Source organism: Mesocricetus auratus, unplaced genomic scaffold (assembly GCF_017639785.1).
Source record: "Mesocricetus auratus isolate SY011 unplaced genomic scaffold, BCM_Maur_2.0 Super-Scaffold_100027, whole genome shotgun sequence".
NCBI lineage: Eukaryota > Metazoa > Chordata > Mammalia > Rodentia > Cricetidae > Mesocricetus > Mesocricetus auratus.
The window spans coordinates 15,309,782-15,333,159 of NW_024429208.1; the positions used below are offsets into that span (position 1 = coordinate 15,309,782).

The window sequence follows — 23,378 nt, forward strand, 5'->3', positions numbered from 1 at the left end:
TTCCTGGGATTTGGGAGTTGTGTACCTTCTGAGACTTAAGCCCTCCCCCTGGGATGTGATGTTTTAAGTCAGAGGAAATTACTACAAACAGGTGTTCAAAATGTGCCTTCAATGGTTTCCAACCCCCAGTATTTACCAATTTACAGGTTCTTATGGAGAAGAATGTTGGTGATGAAAAACGACATTATTGTTCTCTATTCGCTTTTACATTATTTAAGCAAAAGTGGTAGAGTAATTCCAGGGGTTGGGGCACAAATGGAAGCAATGCAGCAGTTTTTCTAAGTCAAAGCAGTCCCTTCCAAACTCAAAGAAGACAAGATGTTTCTTCCTACAAAAGACAAGGTGACATGTAAAGAAAGAAAAAGGGGCTTTGGGCTGAAAGAGGACTGGGCAGATGGGAGACACAGCTTGGTGTGTAAAAACTCTGGGCACGCAAAACTCATGACCTAAGCATAATAATCCCTGGAACCCATAGAAAAACAGATGAGGTATCCCAGTACAAAGTAAGGCGAGGCAAAGGCAGGAGAACAATCTGGAAGCTCTTGGCCCAGGTAGCCTGGTGTACATGGAGTTGCAGCAACAAGGTGGAAACTGAGAATCTATTCCCTAGAAAGTTATCCTCTGACCTCCACATGTATGTTTTGTGTGCATGCATGCACGCACGCACGCACACACACACTCACAAATACACACACATACACACACACATACACACACACACACACACACACACACAGCGTTAATAAAATTTCTAAAAATATGTTTTTAAAGAGAGAGAGGACAACAAGCCAAAGGTGACTTGGGAGCATCCAAGTGAACATGAATAGAAAAATCTGAAAGCACATACATAACTCCGGACTGGCAATTCCATTCCAAGATGCTCCAATAGGCTATACAGCCCATCATTGGATTGATGCATGAAATAACTTTAATGGAATGAGTCTGTGACTTTATCTGTGGGAAGCAACACATTAGATACAACGAAGGGGATGTTTAATGCAGCACTGACCTTCTGTGAGCCCTACTCAGGCAGCCGTGAAGAATGCAGTGCTACGCCCAGAGGAAGGATAAACTTGGTGTTCTTTAAGCGGAGGGAGGGACAATGGGTACAGTGTGTGCTCACTCTGTGTTCATTCATGAATACCTTTTAAAAAGGGGCATGGGACACACGTCTATCTGCATAAATTTTTATCTAAAAAAGCCTAAGATTGATAACACTAGTTAGTCTCTTCTACACAGAAGAACGTGACAGGGATGGAGAACTCATCCTTGGTTTTGACCTGGTTGCAGACTGAGAGGCGGCAGCCCTGTGCTATTTAAACCTGTCCTAAAATACAAAACTACCTACGTGGTGTACTTGTGACGTAGCCCCTACCGTTATCTATTAAGGAAGCCTGTGTCCCATTCTGTCTCCACAAAGCAAGTTAACAACAGCAGACAACTCGCTGTGGCGACAGAGATGAGCAACCAATCATATCTAATGGATAAGATGGCACATCAGAGAAACATGATGTATCCTGGGAAAGCCGCCAGGGGATAAATCTGCTTGTCTTCACCTACAGACTCCAGTGCCCAATGCTGATAGCAATGCCAGAGGAACACATACATCACAGTTACAGACTCCCTCCTGGTAGCCTCCATCCACAGACGCCCAGTTCTTATCCACGTGCCTCCCTAAGCGACTGTCCTATGCACAAGGGCATCCTCTAATACCTGACTCCACCTCCTATGAACTACCCCTCCCTGCTTGCCTTCACCTACTCTCTGGCCCCAGTCACTGACCCACCTCATTTCCAATTCCGCCAAGCTGACTTTCTCTCCCAGGCTTCCTTTCCAACCCTAACGTGCCGGCCAAGAATCAGAGTGTACCTCTGAGTCATCTTGGAGATTACCACACTAAGGGGCTCCACCAGATAAGCAAAGTCTGGCCTCTGACTCATCTGGGCTGCAGGCAGAGGGGCTCTCCCACAGTCGGAAGATGCTAACACTGGAGCAGGTGAAGAGTGAACCAGGAGAGCCTCAGACTCCAACGGTGGGGGGAAACAGGGTGGTTAGGAAAGGGCATGCTCCCCTCGCCACACACGCACACACACACACACACACACACACACACACACAGAGGGCAGAGGACGGACATGAGGATGAGAGGAGACACCCATTTGAGCCACACCGACAGAACATCATCTCTCTCCCGTCCCCACTTCCTGCTTCGGACTCAGCTGCAGCTTTGCTTAACATGGTTGCATCTTTCTGCCACATCGAGATTTTAGAGCATGAGGATGACCAGCACAAACATACCCTAGTGAAAAACTAAAGAAAAAGGGAGTACCCGTCCTCTTCCAGACTGAATCCATTCAAGTGAAAGACAGTCTACTTTGGCATAATATCTGAAAACAAACAAGCGAACAAATGAATAAACGGAGATCAACTTCTAACTTAAAAGGCACTCAGGCAGGGCGTTGGTGGCGCACGCCTTTAATCCCAGCACTCGGGAGGCAGAGGCAGGCGGATCTCTGTGAGTTTGAGACCAAGCCTGATCTACAGAGGCCTACAGGACAGCCTCCAAAACAATACAGAGAAACCCTGCCTCGGGGAAAAAACAAAAAAGGCACTGGGGCCAGCACCACCTTTTGATTTAGATGCCGGACTGTGGTGAGGTCGCATCACTCTTACCCAGACCTGCCTTAGCCACATCCCTGTTGCACCTAGACATCTAGCTGTCACTTCCTAAACTTGCTACACTTCTGATGCTTTCAGGAAGGATATAGCCATGGCCTGTTCCCTTGGCCCAGAACGTTCTTTGACCAGGTCTCTGCATCACTTAGCCTTTTTAAAAATCGTGCAAAGTGGCGTCACAGGCTGTGGCAGTCTACGTGTCACTTGAGGGACGCTCTCCCTGGCTGCCTCGAGCCTGAGAGCTCGGTTCAGTCACGTCCTCTGAGGAGGCTTATCGCCATTTAAAGTCAACACTGTCTGGTGTCTGCCTTTCTCTGGAGAATGGAAACTCTAAAAGGAAGAGACTGTCCCCCAAGCCTGGACACACAGAACAGCTGCGGTAACACAATGCCCGTGACGCGGGCCAAGACTGGCTACCACAAAAGAAGACTATATGATGGCTGGTCCAGCGCTCAAAATCTGCGCTAAGAAGGGGAAACCGAAAATACTGCAGAGGGAATTAAACCCGCCAGATAAACAACCTGAAATTGCCCAGGATTGAGACAGAATTCCAGCTAAACCTGGGAGACAATAGAGCTTCTGGGAGGGGGAAAAAACGCTGCTATAAAAGAATCCAGAAAGTGGGGGGAGAGGAAGGAGGGAAGGGAGGGGGCTGAGATTGAAATGTAAAAAATAAAAACAAAAACAAAAACAACAACAACAAAAAAAACCAAACAACCGGGCAGTGGTTAATCCCAGCACTCGGGAGGCAGAGGCAGGAGGATCTCTGTGAGTTCGAGACCGGTCTGGTCTACAAGAGCTAGTTCCAGGACAGCCTCCAAAGCCATGGAGAAACCCTGTCTCAAAAAAAAAAAAAAAAAAAACCCAGAATGTAAAACGTTTTGGCATCTGATCAACAGGCCATGGATTGCTTGTGCCAATTCAAGATCTCACGTGACATGTAAAGCACTGCTATAGAGACAATACCATGGAGAGACTAGGGATACAAGGGACACACCTCAACACAACAAAGGAGAGTTACAGGAAGCCCACACAACATCATCTCAAACTGAGAGAAACTCTAAGCATTTCCACTGAAATCACGAACAAGTCAGTGCTGTCCACTCTCTCCATATCTGTTCAAGATACACTACTTAAAGTCTTGCACTAGAGCAGTAAGACAGAAGGAGGAGGTCAAAGAACACAAATAGGAAGGGAAGAAATATCTTTACTTGTAGATGGCATGACAGTATATATAAGTGACCCTAAAAATCCCACCAAAAGCAATTTACAGATACAAAGCAATCCCCATCTAAATTCCAATACACTTCTTCACAGAACTTGAAAGGACCATTTTTAGCTTCATGTGGAAAAACAAAAGATCCAGGATGGTTAAAAATAGTACCACATAATAAAGGAACTGCTGGAGATATCACCATTTATGACCTCAAATTGTATTACAAAGCTATAGTAACAAAAACAGCATGGCATTGGCACAGAAAGACATACTGATCAATAGAACTGAATTGAAGACCTATGGACACCTGTTTTTGTGGTTGTTACTGTTTTGTTGTATAAAGCAGCCAGAAATACACACTGGGAAATGACAGCATATTTAACAAATGGTGCTGGTAAAACTGGACGTCTTCATGTAGAAAATGCCAATAGCGCCTTTAATCTCAGCACTTGGGAGGCAGAGGCAGGCGGATCTCTGTGAGTTCCAGGCCAGCCTGGTCTACAAGAGCTAGTTCCAGGACAGGCTCCAAAGCCACAGAGAGACCCTGTCTCAAAAAAACCAAAAAAAAAAAAAAAAAAAAAAAAAGAAAATGCCAACAGAGTCACAATTATTCCTGCACAACTCAACTCCAAACAAACCAAAGACCTCAACATAGACCAAGTTCCCTGAAGCTGACAGAAGAGAAAGTGACATACATAACCTTGAACTCACCGGCACAGGAAAACACTCTCTGAACAGAACACTGATAGCACAGGCACCGAGAACAACAATAAATGGGACCTCATGAAACTGAAAAGCTTCTTCACGGCAAAGGACGCTGTGGCAGGCTACAGGATGGGAAAAGATTGTTTACCAACTAGACATCTGATAGAGGACTAATATCTAAAATAAACTAAAAAAAAAACCTTAACATCAAGGAAACAAGTAAGTCAACTGAACAATGGCGCACAGATCTAAACAGATGTCAAACGATGAACCACAGATGCCTGAGAAGCAAGCGCTCAAGGAAGGGCTCACCATCCTTGATCAGTCAGGGAAATGCAAATCAGAACTACTTTAAGATTTCACCTAAACCCTGACTGGGGGGGGGGGGGGGATTTCACCTAGCTCCAGTCAGAATGGCCAAGATTAATAAAACAAACGACAGCTCTTGCTGGTGAGGATACAGAGCAAGGGGAACACTCTTCCACTGCTGCTGGGAGTACAAACCAGTGTGGTGGTTCCTTGGGCAGCTAGAATAGGTCTACTTCCAAGATCCAGCTACACCACTCTTCATGGAATACCCAAAGATGCTTCATGCTACCACAGACATACTTGCTTATTGGTGGTCTACTCATAATGGCCAAACTTTAGAAAAGGCCTAGATGCCCATCAATGGAAGAATGGACGAGGAAAATGTGGTACATTTACACAATGGAATATTACTCAAGCTGCTATAAAGAACGACACCATGAAATAATTTGCAGGCAAATGGATGAAGTTAGAAAAAAAAAAAACACCCCAGTCGGATGTGGTGGTAACACACTTTTAACCCCAGTACTCAAGAGGCAACGACAGACAAGTCTCTGTCAGTTCAAGGCCAGCCTGGTCTATAGAGCGAGTTCCAGGACAGCAAGGGCTATTACACAGAGAGACCCTGTCTTGAAAAAACAAAAACAACAACAAAATCAATTCTGAGTGAAGTAATCCAGACCCAAAAAGACAAATATGGATGATAGCTGTTAAGTACTTGACAAGTCAGCTATGAACTGAATAACCCCAGAAGTTATGTATAAGGGCCTGGAGGAGAGGGATGATTCTCCCTAAGTAGGGACTTTAACTCCCTTTGTAAGCGTTCAATACACCCCACACACTCTCCATCCATACTCCCTTCTACTTACAGAAAAGGGACCTTGGCCTGTGAGCATGCTGCCTACCCTTGACCCTTCCAGTTCAGCTGTCAGCACTGGTTCCTGGCAGCACCTGTGCCCCAGATCCTTTTGCTCACCCCCAAAGCCCCCACAACACACTGGAGACACAGTAGAGAGAACTCCGTTGACATCATTCCACTGTAGATCTCCTGGGTAGAGATTGTGAGCTAGACCCGCTTCCTTGTCTACCTGGTCCAGAGGCTTCTGTCTGCACATGCTCCCTTCAGCTTCCTGTCTAGTTCTTCTCCCCACCTCTGAGGCTTTGAACACCATGCCAGGCTCTCTGGAAGCCACAGGTAACCAGCTTCAGGGTGCCTGTCAGACGTTGCTCAGCTAAAAGCTCCCAGGGAAGACCATGCAAGATGCAAGACATCCTTAAGTAAAACTCCAGAAACCAAGGTCCCTGCTCCACCCGCAAAGTACCGGAAAGACCTGCTGCTGTGTGCTGGGATGCCAGCTGCCACACCTTACTGAAGGCTAAACTGGCACGCCTTGGGTGCTTGGGGGATTGCTAGCAGAAAGCAGGGCATCAGGAAAAAGGCCCTTGCACCTGCTGTCAACAGCTCCAGGGGAAAGGAGAGAGCAGAGGCCAACAGACTCAGCACCCAGCGGTGAGGAGTTGGGGGAGCGGGAGCCCAGAAATGCCTATGCTGCTCGCCCTCCAAGGCTGGTCATGAATCTATCAGCCACTCGTGAAGCTGGGGAGCCTGGGGCTCACATTCCTCAGGGTATGTTTGAAGTTTTTCACGATGAAAAGTTTACTACATGGAGACTGGAAAGAGGTCTCAGCAGCTAAGAGCCCTTGCTGCTCTTGCTCTGACCTGTGTCCTCAGCACTCACATGACAGTACACAGCCACCCCTAACTCCAGTTCCATGGGATCCGAAACCCTCTTCCGGCCGCTGTAGGCATGAGGTATGCATGAACACAGTGCACAGACATCCCACAGCCAAAGCCCTCATACACATAAAGTAAAAGTAAACAAATCTTTAAAAGCTGACTACACAGTTCATTGTCAGCATAGGGCTGGGAGGATGGTCCAGTGGTTAGGAACTGTTCTAGTTCAGTTCCCAGAACCTACACACTGGTGGGTCACAAATGCCTATAACTCCAGCTCCACTTCTGGCTTTGAGTATCTGAACACACACGCACATGCGCGCACGCACACACACACACACACACCCCTCTCTACACATAATTAAAATAAAATTCACTAGTATCAAAAACCTCATTTCACAGTAGAGGAATGTGAGGACTGTGCATATTCTAACCATGCGGTCAAGCAGCAGACACAGGGACTGAGAGACAAGTCCGCAAATGACACTAGGCTGGGCAGCCATCTCTCCAGGATACTGACACATGGGGAACCAGAGAGCCCGCTGGAAGCATCACTATTCTCGTCCATGAACTTCCTCCCAGTGTTGATGAGGCATCATAAGCCACTCGGGACTAGTTAAGTGGCATGTGTGTGTCAGAAGCAGACGGCCTGTAAGACATGCATGTGTAAAGCCTCCCACAGGCATCCCCTGGGAAGATACACGTCAGCCAGAAGTGACAACATGAACCCTCGAGGAAGCATTCCATCACAAGGTCCTGAAGAACAAGATAGGGAAGACTGTAGCCCCAATCCTGCCATCTGGGGCTGACAGAGTGCCATGCCTCTGTCTTCACTGTCCCCTCTCCCGGGAATGCTCCCCACCCTCACGCCATCCCCCCCAGCCCCATTCTACCCTCTTGAGAAGAGCCTAGAAGTCTGTTTAATATTCTATCATCTGCAAAACATTCAGCAACTGCCCAGGACAAACACAGCCAACCCGTTCTCTTTCCCATTTCACTAGGTCTGAGCAAACGCAGCCCCACAGGGTCCCACTGCTTTCTCCTGGTCTGTAAGGCAGGGGTTGTCTGTAGGCAGGAATAACTAGTTCCCGAAGCCAGCTAACCTACAACTGTGTCCTGCCTATGTGAGGCAATGATAACAGAAGGCAGGAGACCAAATCCAGGGTCTGTTTCTCTTTCCTCCACCTTGCCTGTGCTCCCTGCCTGTGCTCCCCACTGTGACTCCATCTCCTGGGGGACCGAAGCTCATGGGCTCCATAAACACCAGCTGCCTCCCGCATCCCTCAGAGAAAGCGCGGGACTGCTGGCCCTGCAATCCCTGGACTGTCCAGCTTCTGGCTTCACGACACTCCCATCATGGACATGGCTGATTCCCAGGACCTCAAGCTTTCGGTGAATCCTGAGTATTGAAATGACCACCCTGGCAGCCACACTGTCCCTCCCTGTTTCTCCAACAGCCCAGCGCCATCTTCACTGAAGTAGAAGGGTCCCTGGGCTTAGGATGGGCAGGGCCCCCGTTTATTCCTCATTTCCTGTCTTGCTTCCAAAAGGGGCATCTTTAGCTTACGGCTAACATTTTCCAGGTGTCTAAAAACTGTCAAGTTAAATAAGCAGGCATTTCATCACCTATAAAAGCTAAGCAGGAAGGCCACGAGACATCAGCACCTTCACAAGCACGTTTAGGGAGCAGTGGGTTTAAGAAATATTTATCTATTCAGAATTCACTCCCTAAAAATCAAAGCAACTGTCCAACCTATAAGGTGAGCACCTGAATTCATTTCAGAAATAACAACAACCACCCCGTTTGCTTTGTTCTTAGCATCTATGAGGATTGTCATAGGCTCCCCCCCAATGGCAGGTAGTCACGGAAACATAAGAGTAGGGGGTAAGTACAAAGGTTCTAAAACCAGGCTGCCAAACCCTGGTCCCACCAAATCCAGCCTTGGCCAAGGAACATCTCCACGTTATTTCCTCAGTTTCCAAAGCTACAAGTGTCCCCCAGTTTTGACCCAGGCCCGAGCCAAACAGAACACACTGGTTGCCTCTGCATCCCTACATCAAGGATCCCACACTTAAAGGCCAGCAGAATTGTAAAGCAGGTAGGTCTGACGTCTGCCCTTCCTAAGACATCCCCTTGGGAAGGTCTTTCAGAACTCAGGAGCCAAGCCACTGGCCTATTGGCCAAATGCAGGTGTCAAGCGAACTCCCAATACACCTCAGAGCACGCTGAGGAGAAAAGAAAGCTCCTAAGAGGTATATTCCCAAAATGGCAAGAGGTCAAGAAGTCAGTTCTCTCTGGGCCTTCACAAGCTCAGAAGGAAAGGAAAACCAAAGAGACGGGGTTACAGAGAGATACCTGACACCCACAGTGAAAGCCAGAGGATCCTGATGGTGGAAGGGCAGGGCAGGTGAAGTAAGGACGAGAGGCACCACCACTAAACCCATCAGACGTCTCGAGAACACAGTGGACAAAGCTCACTGGGCTGGGCAGCCTCCAGGTCCCGAAGGGAGGGGAAAAGTATGAAAACGGGCAAGAGGCAAATTCACAACCACTGGGAGAAGGAAACGGAAGTCCCACAGACAGGTCCAAGAGCTTTCCTAAGTCATGCCCTCTACCTACAAACCCTGAGAGGAGAGATGGCCCAGAATCAGGACAGCACCCCCAGGGCTCAGAACTGCCAGACAGAGCACCGACGCAGTTAAACTCAAGTTCAGATAGACAACAAATAATTTCTAAGCGTACATTCCACGCAACGCTCAAGGTGTACTAAAAATTATTATTTTTTAACTATATAGGGCTATGTATCCTATTTCATTTGTAACCTTTCCCGGTTTCCAGGCTTCTCCCCCATTATCCTCGATCTCCCCCCCAAAGAACAATTAAAACTCAAAGAGGAGTTATAGACAGGGTTGAGCTACCAGAAGCGGCTGAGTGGCAGCACATAAAACCAGAAGCATGGACCAAGGGTACTGGAAGCCACAGAGGACTTGGAGGCTGGGAAAAGGAGTGCCTCGTACCCACAGGAAGCAGCGACTGCTGACTCCAAGTCCACTTTCCTTTCATGCTACCCAGCAGGTACCAGTGACTCAGTGCCCCAAAGCGCAAGGCCAAGAATGAGCCAAGGGAGGGGCTGTGGTGACGAGCACTCATCTCCCTTAGTTCAGTGGGAGGGCATTCAGAGGAGGCTGAGGAAGCGCTTGCCGCATCCCCGCACCGCTGGTGAGAAGCACAGCCCCTCAACCTCCTCAAGTCCCCAGGACACTAACACTACAGCCAGGGAGGAGACCGAGACAACAGAGCTGAAAAAGAGGGAGAGTCCTCTGAAAACGCAGCAGAGTTGCGTCTACCAGCCCTGCCCCTGGCTCACGCTACCGGGCTATATGTCCATGTCTGCAGTCTTCAGCCGCGCCTGCACACTTCAAGCTACCCGCCAGGACGCAAGGTCCCATCCAAGCCAGCACCATTGCAAAGATTTCCGTTTCTGTTTCAGCTCTTCAAATCTGCTGTTGAGCACGAGTTGCACTAGGGTGTTGCCCACCAAAGTTCACCTTCTGGAAGCCTAGAGCAGGGTCAAAGGCCACACGTCATAGAAGCTGGCCAGAACAGCCCTGTCCTCCCATGGTCCTCAAGTCAGGGAAGGGTTGGAAGGTACACATTGGGCTTTATGTTCCAGGAAGGATGGAGAGCACTCTTCAACCTTGGGGGCAGGAATGGGATGCATCAGGAAGCAGGCTTGTCTCTGTGTAACAGCATAGCCCCAGGGACTTTAGTGCAAGCCTGGCTTACCAAACCCCGAGACACTGGCCAAGGTGCCAGAGGAGCCTTAGAGACTGAGCCGAGGTGAGGCTCTCCCAAGCCTGAGGTTTCCAACACCCAGGTGTGGCTCGAGCTCTTCCCTCAGCTTTCAAAACATCATTTCAAAATATCAGTGTTATCTTGGAGGATCAGCCAGATTGGGGTTGTTTTGAAATGTACTCTAGACAACTGCAGAGAGGGATGGAATGAGATAATCGCTAAAACCCACAGTAGGGGACAGGGAAAGGGGACACATGGAGGGTGCAGGGCCACCAGAATCCACGAGGCAGAAAACTAAAAACGATACCTGATAGGTACTCATGGAGTGAAATATTCTCCAGCAGCTGAACACTAGTAAGTAACTAAACTAGGATGATTCAAAAAAACCAAATGCACAGAATACTTCGTATAATCCCAACGATGGGAGTCTGGATACAAAACAAATGTGCGCTGAGGGGCACCAGAAAAGCGTCTGAGGGACCCGATGGAGAGAACACTGACGATCTCAGGGTGCTGCCGACAGTCACTATCCTGAGCCAAGCATGGACAGCAGCCGCGGTTTCCTTTCTGAATTCACTACACGGTTCAGCCCATCTATGTGAAGTTTGTGCTCTGCACAGTAATTATATCCTACTCCCCTCAAGAGTCTGCACAGCACAAACTATGGAATAGCTGTGTTAAGTTGCTAGTAAACAGAACTAGTTCTGCACAGCAGGAGGGTCTTCCCATGCACGGCAGCGTGCAAGGTCCTGTCCCAGTACATGCTGCGATCTCTGAGGTGTCAAACGCGCTCCCTATACCTATGACTGGGAGACCAAGAAGAGCTGCTGTGTGGTGAGAAGTGACCTGGCACCAGTAAGATGGCAGTGTGCAGCTGGCACCACGACGAGGAATACGACAGACCGTTTTATTGCAATAAGGCACCTGAAACAGAAAACAAGCTAACGCGTGCCATAAGCAGCCAAAGGTGGGTGTCTAACAGACAGGGCGCCCTATGGGTTACCTGGCTCCTCCTTCCCCACCCCTCTTCAAGAGCCAGGGCAGAGCATAAACCAGAAGCGCCCACCCGCTCCCTACTCTCCTCCCAAGACCCATTTGTCCCGAGACATCTGGGTTTTGTCTGAGCGTGAAATCAACCCCTCTTCCTCTAGGTTAAATCCAGTCTCTCCTTCATGTCTTGGCTAAAAACTGGCCTCCTTCTAGAATACTGGCTCTCAACCTGTGGGTTGTGACCCCTCTGAGTTGTGTATCAGAGATTTATATTATAATTCTTAATTACAATTAGGAAGCAGCAACGAAAATAATTTTATGGTGGGGGGGTCATCATCATTACAGGGTTGCAACCTTAGGAAGGTTGAGAACCACTGTGCTAGAAGCCACCGTCTGACTGCAGACCCCTCTCTCGTCTCAAGCCAGGCCAGCCACCCACCTCCCTAACAGTCTCTCCTCAGTGACACAAAGACCGAGTCTACTGGCATGCAGCAGGTGCTCAATGCGGGGAAGAAATCTCCTTGTGCTACAATAAACAGGCTATTTGTAAGCAGAGAGCGTAATATAAGCAAAGCATTAGAAACTGACTCCGGCCTGGGGTGGGAACAAATGACTTGGTGTAGGAGTGGAATAACTGTGGTGAACCCCGATGCAGTGCTGACAGTGAGCCAGTCAGAAAGGCAGCAGAACAAGCCCCGGACAGTGCAGACACCCTCTCTGCCATGGCTGCCTTCCCCAGACAGAGTCTGCTGTTCCGGCAACGCTCCCCTAAGCCCAGCATCCTGGGGAATCTACGATGGATAGGGCGGCCCTGATGGCCTTAATGAATGACCTAAGTATATGGAAACCCAAAGCAAATGCCTACAACTAGATCAAACCGTCTACAGTAATACACCACCGTCCCACAGCTGTTACCTTGAGCTTTAGGTTTGAAGCCAAACTCAAGTTCAAAAGAGGGCCGGCCTCACCTGAAAATCATGAGACACACCCCGTACCCCACCCCAGATAAGGAAACCTCAGCACACCTGTTTTGTGGGTTCACAGTCAATATGAGAGGTACTGATCCATAGTGAGGACTCAATGAGTAGATGTGGTACCCGAGAGAAGGCTCAAGGGTAAAGGTGTTTATGGCCAAGCCTGCCCACCTGAGTTCCATCCCTGTTGTCCTCTGAACTCTACATTCTACATGCCCATCAGGGAGCACACACACAGACACACTCAGACATATAAATATGAAATGTGAATGAGAAGATGCGAGCCAAACTCTTCCTTTGGTATCTCTCTCATCACAGAGACAAATAGAAGACTTGGAAGAGGCTGGAGAGGTGGCTCAGCGGTTAAGAGCATTGGCTGCTCTTCCAGAGGCCCTGGTTCAGTTCCCAACATCCAGGTGGCAGCTTCACAACCATCTGAAACTCCTGCTCCAGGGGACGCAACATCCTTTTCTGACCTCTGTGAGGACTGCACACACACACACACACACACACACACACACACACACACACACACACACACACACACACACACACACACACACACACGTGCAGGCAAGCAGTCACACACAAAGAAAAAGAAAAAAAGAGACTTGGAAGTGGGAAAAGATTGCCAGGAATTCTGTAAGGTTTTTCTTTGTTCCTTCAAAAGTTTACTCAAAATTCAGCTCAGAAAATGAAATGTTTTCCATTTTAATATCAGTGAATTTACATAAAAAAAAAAGGCTAGTGGTCTGTGAGGTGACATCCAAGTCCCTTCTCTCTTCAGGTGACTATACAAACTAAGGCATCAGTGCCACCAAGTGCAGGGCCAGGGCACTGTGCACGATTGTCACATGGTGAAGAAAACGCCAGAAAGCAGGCAATAAAAATTTACGTTGGAGGAAGAGATCAACGACACCTGAGCTACCAACTCTAGCTTCACTTCCTGGACATTAACAAAACAGCTAACCGCTTTAGTAGATCAGAGTCTGTCTTTTAAAAAACAAAAAAAGAAGAAGGAATTCTGAACAGAGGTGGGCAGTGGGCCAGTGGGTAAGGAACTGGCCTCAGGCATAAGGGCCAAAATTGAGAGATTATAGTCCACCATCTGGGGAAGTTGGGAAGACACTCAAAGTAGGAACCTGGAGACAGGAGCTGAGGCAGAAGCCATGGAGGGGTGCTGCTAACTGGCTTTGCTCCTCATGGCTTTCTCAGCCTGCTTTCTTATAGGGCCCAGGGCCACCAGCCCAGGGGTGGCACCATCCACAGTGAGTTCTGCCCTCCCCCATCGATCAAGGAAACACACCACAGGCTTGCCCACAGGCCAATCGGGTGGGGCCACTGCCTCAAGTTCCCTCTTCACAAATGACTCTAGCCTGTGTCAAGCTGACATGAAACTTGCCAGCACAGCAGCCTCCTCGCAAAACACAGGGCCCAGCTAAGCTAGCACTTGCATGGAATCCCAGCACTGGGTAGGCAGAGGCAAGGGGAGCTCTGGGGGCTGGCACCAGTCTAGCCAACCAGTGAGCTCAAGGTTCTGTGAAGCCCTGTCTCAGAAAAGTAGAGAGCAACACAGGAAGACACCCAATGTTCACCTCCACCCCCCATACACGCACGCACGCTCCCAAACAGGAACATACACACACAAGTAAATAAATAAATATGGAGTCGTGTATGTCACTCAGTGGGACAGTCCTCGCCTAGCATGCTGAAGGCCATGGTTTCCACCGGGCACACCACTGACAAATAACATGAATAAATAAATATGATGATTATTAAAAGAGATCACAAGGGAGGGAAAGTGGGGACACTGAAGAGTTCTGGCTGTGATTAGTGGTGACACTACACAATACTCTGAACGCACTGGAGGCCCTGAAACTTATACTGAAATGAAAAAGTTACTGGCCTCTCCTCCAGGTGCCTGACAGTTTCCCAGGGCGAACGCCTTGTGCTCAAGGTTCACAGAGGTGTCTAAGAGTTCACCTTCCTTCCAGAAGACACGGGCCTTCACAGTGGAACCCCGGGTTGACGGTGGCCATCTACCTGCTTTATGCCCCCCTCTGGCAACAAACACACTAAAAGCTTGTAGCCAATTGCTTGTATTCAATCTTATCACCTGGACCCTCTGGAGCCACTAAATGACACACAGGCGGTGTGTGGGCTCTGAATGTACAAGGTCCATCTAGTGAAGAACCCCCCTTCTGCACAAAACAGCTCTCAGCAGAATACAATTTTATTTTTCCTGGTGTTTCTGGATAACTCGACAAACATAATAGTCTCGCAGGCTAAGGAACTACTTCTACACCGAACGCCCATCTTTTTAGCCCCACCTCATTTAATCTCCCAAGGCCTGTGCCGCAAAAGATTCCATAGGAACAACACATGGAACATTCCACGCACAGGCAACTAGGTTTCTGAGCTGAAGCACGCCCATAATCCTCTGTCTGCACGCTATCGCTTCCTTTTTCCTTCTTTGGAAAGGCCTCCTGAATGTTGACCTGTGTCTGTGAAGACACCCCCCCCCCTCCGCTCCCCATCGAGCATAGCCTCATTTGGTTCCCCTGTGCCCTGAGATGCCCGGGTGGGTATTAAGCAGATCACACTGGAGGCACACCTGGCCTCCTCCGGGGCTGCATTGATCTGAAACAGATGTGTGGAAGATTAGCCCCATCCATCAGCACTGGGCTTTTAACTGGATAGGATTCAAACCTGCCCAGAAAAATCCTCTCGCTAATTAACTTTACCTTACGGTGTCTTTTGCTTTCCCACAGTTTTGAGTTAAAAATCTTTGACAGTCTGGTCCCACCGACAGCATTCCATGAAAGGAAGGTGGGAGAGAGAACCACCGGGGTACCGCCTGCTATGCTGCCAGACGCAAATCACAGAACTTAAATATCAGTGACATTTCTCTTCCATCACCACCACTTAAAAATGAAAATTAAAAATAAACAAAAGGCCGTAAGCCATCTCAACACAGATAAACTGAGCGACAGCTCTCGGCCTCTCCCCCGCCTTACAAGATAAACTACAGGCTAACGGAGCAGCGAGGAGCTCTGACACCTCGCTTTCCTTACAGATACTTATCAAGGTAGATGAACTTTACTTAAGGAAGTCGGAGGGAGAAGGGCCTGGTTCAGAAACACTGAAGGACCATGTACCGACTTCTTTCTTCCAGCATGGGGTACTGGGGAGCAGGCCCTCTAGGCTGGAGCTCAAGCCACAATTCCCCTCTGCACTCAACTGCCTGCTTCCAGGCAGGGCCAAGATGGAAAAAGTCAGGTGTGGTCCTGGGTGAGCATCAGGAGTCCCCAAAGTCCCTCTGGATGTTTTTCAGTAACTGGCCCACAGAAGGTCAGGTGCCGTCACCGGGGACCAGCTCCTGTCACTTTAAAGCTATACTTACTAGCTGTCATCTTGTGCCTTCCTGGGGAAATAGAGGTTCGGGGTAGAGGGATCGTGGATCAATTTCCTGCCATCAAACAAAGAAGCATCGTGACTTTCCATCACTGAAACACACTCTACACAGCAGGGTCATGGTGGGGCGAGGGGGGGCAACTTGTGAGCATGGTCCAAGCATGACACACCTAGATGGAAATGCCCTTAGGAAAACCACCAACTTGTACAGTGAACATGCACCAATTAAACAGATTTTTATATAAAACACACTCCACACTGGATTCTAGAGGCATGAAATGAGCACTGATTCTAAATGACCATCAGTCATATTGTGGAATCCGTACCCCGATTTCTCATTATTCTTATCCCGGATATCCCATCAGAAAACCGTAATAGAAATATGTGCGTGCACGCGTGTACACACACACACACACACACACACACACATTAATCTGTGGAAGGCAAAACGAGTCTACAAGCTCCCACTCCAAGGTCCTGGCCATTACAAGTGTTTTCTAGAGCATCCCTTCTTGTCAGGAACACTGAACCTGTGAGCATTTACTCTGCTAGCTTTGACAATAATTCAATATTCCTAAAAGCAACTGGCGCTGTGATACTGGAGAAATGCAATGCCTCCCCACTGAGGAAAAAATTATGCCGAAGGACAAGAAACATAGCTCGCTCAGCCTTCCTGCATTTTAAACACAGGCATTAGCATTGCTAGGTGTAAACGCCGTTACATCCGCAAGGCGTGATCTCAGGGGGAGCAAAGCACGCTTCAGAAGGCAACGGCAGTGCATGGACTCCCCACCTCCACCCAGAGCCTCACTGCCAATGGACGGCTCTGGACTCAAGTTCTCACACCTACAACTACAGTGCATGGATTCCCCACCTCCACCCAGAGCCTCACTGCCGATGGACGGCTCTGGACTCAAGTTCTCACACCCATCCTCAAGTCAAGACCCAGGTCCCCGATCCTGCACAATCTCGACACCCTACGATGGCCATGGGTGTTTCCCCCAACAGCGTAGGGGATTTAAATACAAAAGGAGCCATAGGAATCATCTGGAATGATCTGTCCCCATCAACACTGAGCACTTCCAGCAGGCTTCCTTCTGTGCCAGGCCTTCCTGCGAAACTCAATCTGAAGACACTTTGTCCCCTTGCAAGTGAAATGTAGCCGCAACATTCAGGTATGTGCTACAAGGTAGCCTACAAGGTAGAAGCCAGGGCTTGGGGCGCACTGGCTGCAGGGAGTCCCCGCAATATACAGTGTATCCACTCACCCACCTCTTCTTTTCGGCAGACCACGAAGATGTGGTTTGCTGTGATGGCAGGAGTGCCTATCCACATAAAGTGCAGGTAAACAAGCCTGGAGCCCCAGAAAGTCAACCTAAAGAGTCCCCCTCCACCCCCAGCCAACTCACCAACCCTCTCTGTGTCTCCTGGATGCCAGATGTGGAGGAAAATGGACAAAGGACGTCAGACCCTATAGGGAGACCCTCCTCTCCTGAAGATGACGGGGGCACTGGCAGGTGGGTTCACCAAGCATCACTGCCAGGGCACGCTGGGTGTAGAGACAGCAGAGGCTACAAGAATTCACTCTGGAGAAGCGAGGGTCGAGTGGAGAAGAGCAAAGTGCGCCAGGGGTATAGTCAGACGGGGTCGAAGAACTCAGTTCAGGCCTGTGTAGGCTCCCAAAGTGCACACTGGCCAGTGTAGATCAGGAGAACAGTATGGCTAGGAAGCGAATAGAATCCATCACACAGCCAGGGCAACCAAGAGAAAACCAACCTGAACTGAGAGAAGAAACGTTCAGGCAGTGCTGCTGCTTGCTTAAGACAGGTTTCTGGCTTCTCCCGTCCTGAACACAGCAGTCCCCATGGGCTGTGGATCTCTAACTAGTCCCAATTCTAGCACGAAGATAACAGGAGGACTACAAAAGAATCTGGTGCCCTCCTGCAGGTTTGGGGTGTTTTGTATGAGACACCCAGAAAGCACTCACACAGCCTAGATAGACAGATAGATAGATAGATAGATAGATAGATAGATACAAACTTTCAATGCAGAATATGCAAGAACAGCCTCTTTAAAAGCAGTGTAAAGACAGACCCAACACTGAGCTCCCATCTCCCTCAAAACTGTGTCTGAAACGGGTGTCTTTTTAAGAACCTAAAATATGTTTTGCTTTTCTAGAAAGGGGGAAAAAGACACTCTGCCTTTTTCCATGGGCAAAGCTGATCAGCCTGCCAAAATTAAGTCTTAAAAATGGAAACCTGCCACGTGAAACTCCACAGTAAATAAAATATTCACAAATACACACTATGAACTATATATAGGGTGTCCTTCACTAGGTAAGGACACCATTGTTGGTGGACAGGCCATGGGGGTTTCTACACTGTTTTCGGCTACCACTTCCAAACGCTTTTGTACTGGACTCAAAGAGATGGTTCAAAGTTAAGACCACTGGCTGCTCTTCCAGAAGACCTGAATTCAGTTCCCAGAACCTACACGGCAGCTCTGATCCGCCTCTCCATTCCAGTTCCAAAGGACCCAACTCCCTCCTCTGGCTGCTGAGGGTACTGCACGAATGTGGTGCACATACATGCATAACACAGGCAAACACGTACAACTCTTTAAAAAAAATTTTTATTTCTGTACTGACCTAAACATCCATAAAGAAAGGATTTGTTCTACAATCAGAAAAAGACCCTTAAATCCTAGTAATTCATTACAGGCCTTCATTTCCAAACTAAATACACCGAGTATCTGCGCCTATCTAGAAAAGACATACACCTATGGAGCAGACAGCCGAGCACTGCTCACACATGGGAACACCAGCAGCTGGCTGAGAACTCCGAAACCCCAGAGTGACTGCCCATGACTGCCCTTCCACACCTGCATAGGGACCAACCACCCTGGACCACCCACAGGCTCTGAGTCAAGACCACCGGTGACCACATTCTCTCCCAGGATTCGCCAGACTGATCTGGACTAGCAATAAACATCAGTCAGAGGGGTGACTAAGGATTTGGTTTGTGTTTATTTTCCCACTCCAAGAGAAGAAATTGTCATCTATAATCAGTAGCCTGGCTCCACTGCTGATTTAATGGGGAAAATTGGGTAATCACTCAAAACACTCCAGGCGCCTCTAAGCCCCACCTAAATGACACTGAAAACTAGCTCTGACCCCCTCCCCCTCTTATGAGGCTCAGTCCTAGGGAAGAGGCCTGACACAGGTCATTCTCCCCACAAGCGATGGCTACTACCTCTTGCTACTAGGATGCTGAGGAAACAGACCAAAGGATCCACCCTTCTCGAAATGGGAATTGTGGTGGAAATGAGCCACCCACACCAGAAGAGACAGAGGATGCCAATGGTTAGAGCTATCTGCCTTGAACCTGACTATGGAAAAAGAGGTTCAGCTGTGCAGTGCTGTTAGAAGCCTGTGAGAGAGAGCAGAATCCCAAAGTGGCAGGACGGCATCCGGTGAGGAGAGGAAGAGCACCCCGAACTTCACTCAACGCTGGTAGGGATGAAAACACTTCCAGGCCCTTTGGAACACAGTTTGGCAATTTCTTACAAAAGCAAACACGCAGTTACCCCACAACCCAGCAACCCTAATCCTGGGTGTTTACCCAAATGGGCTGAAATCTTGTCTAGACAAATAGACGGGAACGTTTAAGGCAGATTTACTCACAACTGGCAGAACTTGCAAGCACCTCAAATGTCCTTCAGTAGATAGAGATAAATGGTTACAGCCAAACACTAAAAAGAAACCAGCCATAAAAGCCAATACTGTAGAGGGGCAGGGAGGAGAGGGCACCTGCTGTGCAGTCATGAGGATCGGGTTCCAGATACCTTTAACCCAAGTAAGAGCCATGAATGCTGGCGGGGGGCCTTGCAACCACCTTGCAGGAGGCGGAGCAGAGAGGCCCCTGAGCAGGCTGACTAGCAGACTAACCTAATCTGCAGGCTGTGGTGCAAGAGAGAAAGACCTGGCCTCAACATATGAGGGAGAGATGAATCAAGAAAGACAATGTCTCCACACACACACACACACACACCCACACACACACACACCCAAGAGCACGGAGGATCCTTCAGTTCATTCCACCAAGTGACAGAACCCACCCTGTTTCCACACCCAACATATAACATCCTGGGAAAGGCAAATCTATACTTAAGGGTTCAGTAGTTTCCAAGGAGGAAGAAAGAAGGACAGAACTACTACGGTGGCAGAATTCTCTCCTTAGGCTTCCGGTGAGTGATGTCTTTGCACATCTGTCCAAGCCCATAGAATATACAACTCCCAGTGAGCCGTGATGTAAACCGTACGGATGGGCATGGGACCTGCAGCTCTAATGAATGCACCACTCTGGTACTCTTGATGGGGGTGGAGGAGGCTGTGCCTACGGAGGCTGTAACAAAGCAGGGGGAAGAGATGGCTCTAGGCTGACTTTTACTGAAGACCTAAACCTACCCTAAAAACTAAGACCTACTTTTTAATGTGGGGAACTCCTCCAGGGAAAAGTTAAGCTCAACACGCCTTCCTGAAGGTGTCCGAGCACAGCCTTCATCACCTTTGGCGCTCATGAACATGGAAGTTAATGGTATAATTAGAAGAACTAATAAGAGTCGGGAAAGCAAGAAATGGGATGATGGTACTGATCTTCCGGCCAAATTAACTACAACTGTGGAAGACAGCAGAGGCCTCCATTAACCACCTTGGCTTTCCTAGTGGGGGTTGGTCAGGAAACACACACAGCTTGACGCTGGCATGAACTCTACAGGTGGCGTTCTGCTCTGCAACCACAAACCAATGGAGAGGTTGGAACCCATCCCCAGTCTTCGTCCCAGGTCAACAGCTGCAGCAAAGGATTGCTGCAGGAGAGTATTAGCTCCCAACACCTGCCAAGAATGAGGGACCCAGGTGGACCACGTGTACTTTACTCTCCCTGACTACATTAGGGATTAAAAAAAAAACCGAGACCTTCCCCACCTTTGCAAACTGTCAGCATCGATAATTTAAGCCCCTTACTGGCTAGGACTACAAACCACTTACTTGTACAAGGCTCTGACTGCATGTCAGCTGTATTTGAGAGTGATGCTAAGAAACCAAGCTGCCACCTTCCCCACAGTTCCCAAGTATTCAAGAGGCTTGCATGCCAGAAAGGCATGTTTGTCCCTGCAAGGCCACTTTGTCGGTGTACAAGTGACAGACCTAGTTATAGGTCAACAGGTCAAACAGATAACCCTTTCACAGTGTCTCCTGCCTCTAAAACAAACAGCAGTCTAATCTGCAGGGAAGAGGCCCAAAGGTACCCTCTCCTATGAAGTTCTGTTCCCTTCCACTGCTAACCGGCTGAAAGACTAATGTTTTCTTTTACTACGAGTTTAAAACGGTTTTTTCACTTACATCAAATCTTCAATAAACAACCTCCACCGATGTCCTCTCTGCTCCAACCCAACTCTGCCAAGCCCCCTCTTAGGCAAGGAAGACTGGGGGCTTGCAAGTCGTCAACTCTACAAATTGCTCTCCTTTTCTATCCTATCAAAAGGCCAAACCAACAACTTGCATCCTGGAGAAGCATGCCTGTGGGTCCAGTTCCACTGAACGGGACTGGATGAGAACAAGCAAGATGCCTTTCTGCAAAACCAACTGCTATTTAGGTTGCAAATCGCACTGCCTCTTTGGTTGGAAACCTGCTATCTACACAAACCAAGAAAGGCCACGTAAAAGCCAGGCACAGGGAACACACACACTTCACTTTTTCTTGGCACAAAGGCAGCTTAAATTTGTCCCGTCTTCGTTTCCAGGATGTGATCCTTGACCCATCACCAAATTTCTTTTCTCCAATGGAAGGTTTTGTCTAATCAGCTGTGTGCAAGCGGCTCTGGCAATTTATCCTCCTTGATTTCTTGACATTTTCTTCCGTGCTGCTGGCTGGGAAACTGTTTTGATCTGAATAGGGTTGTCTGTGGGGGATTCTGCATGTTAATGACGTGGAGTTGGCAAGGATGGGGGGGTGAGAGCACAACGCGTACTTTTTCTAGTTACGTTTCGCCTCATCACCGCTACGGGGGCCTTTCCACTCTGCTACACCAGGAGGCTGAGCTCCGACTAATCTTACCCTCTCTTCCAGGGAGCCTCGAGGGGCCAGGTAGAAACAGAACAGATGGCCTGTGTCCCCGTCAAGTACCTAGACTCACAGGCAAGTACTCCTAAGCACTCCACCACCAATGAAGGAGACGCACGTACATCCTTGCTCAGCCAGGCAGTCCCAGCGGCCACCCTCCATCCTGGCTTCAGCTCCAACCCTGTCCCAGCCAGTGCCAGACGCTACACCCCTCTCTACTCCGTACCCGCCCACCCTCCCAGTCCAAAAGGACAGGGATTCCGAACGAGGGACTGGTGTAGCCCCAGTGCCCGCCCTTCCTTCTCCATCCTGGCCAGAAAACTCCACTTCCCGGATTCCGGGCCACTCTCTCCCTCCCCCTGCGCCGGCGATCCAGCAAAACGCCGTCCTCCTGCCAACTGGGTGCCCAGCCCAGCGACACACCCCGCCTCCCCCACTAACCCCCAAACAGACCCCAGCTACGTCCACTCATGAGGACTCGGGGTAGGGGGTGTCCCCCAATTCGGAGCGTCCAGGCACCACAGGACTGAGAGAGTTCCACCCCGCCCCCCAAGCCACGCCGCCAGCCTCCAGCTCTGCCTCTGAGGGGCCTCCACCCCGGGCGAAGAGGAGACGTGGGGGGGTCTCCCCAGGCACCTCCAACACCCCAAGGGAGAGAGGGCGCGCGCGGACCCCGAGGCCGACTCCCTGTGCCCGCGGGCCCGCAGCCCCCTCGCGGGGACGCGCCCTCGGGGTCGCCCCCCGGGTCGGCGGGGTGCACTCACGATGGTCACGCTGGCTTTACGCAGGTCGCGGTTCTCCTCTTGCAGCGCCTTACACTTGAGTTTGTAGGTCTCCAGCTCGATCTTCAGCACCTTGTTCTCCTGCTGCAGCGAGGCCAGGCGGTTGGTGAGCTCCTCCAGGCGGAACGGCGAGATGACAATGCCCCCCGACTTCCCGCCGCCGCCCCCGCCGCTGCCGCCCGAGGTCGCCGAGCAGGACGACTGCATGGCTGCCGGGCCGCCGCCCGCCGCGTCGGTATCACTCTCGCTCGCGCTGTCCGCCATGGCGGGGCGAGCCGGGGAGCCGGGAGCCGGGGCGCGGGGAGCCGGGCGCGCGGCGAGTGGGCGCGGGGCCGGGCGCGCGGCGGGGAGCAGGGAGCTGAGAGCGCGGCGCGGGCGGCAGGGCGCAGACGCGCGGCGGCGGCGGCGGAGAAAGAGAGGGCGCTTCCCGCGGCCGCGCGAGCTGCTCCGCCAGGGAACAGAGACCCCGCCCGGACTCGGGCAGTACTGCAACGCCGAGGCCTGGCGCGCTCCGCGGGGGACGTCCCCGCAGCCCCAGCCCGGCGCTCAGCGATCAGCTTGCACGCACACACACAGGCAGATGCACACACACACGCTCACACGCTCGGGTCCGCGCCGCCTTCCCGCGCACGTGCTCCCGCCCCGGGCCCCTGCGTCCCAGG

General features: G+C 50.0%; 1 protein-coding gene across 1 annotated transcript in view; it reads right to left on the reverse strand.

The window, feature by feature from the left end:
• Positions 1-23,036, reverse strand: part of Ccdc6 (coiled-coil domain containing 6) — a 96,312-nt gene extending 73,276 nt beyond the window's left edge. The window contains exon 1 of the mRNA XM_005070791.4: positions 22,699-23,036. Coding sequence (XP_005070848.1) covers positions 22,699-22,980 — 282 coding nt within the window. The 5' untranslated portion in view covers positions 22,981-23,036. The remainder of the gene's footprint in view (positions 1-22,698) is intronic.
• Positions 23,037-23,378: the final 342 nt, after the last annotated feature.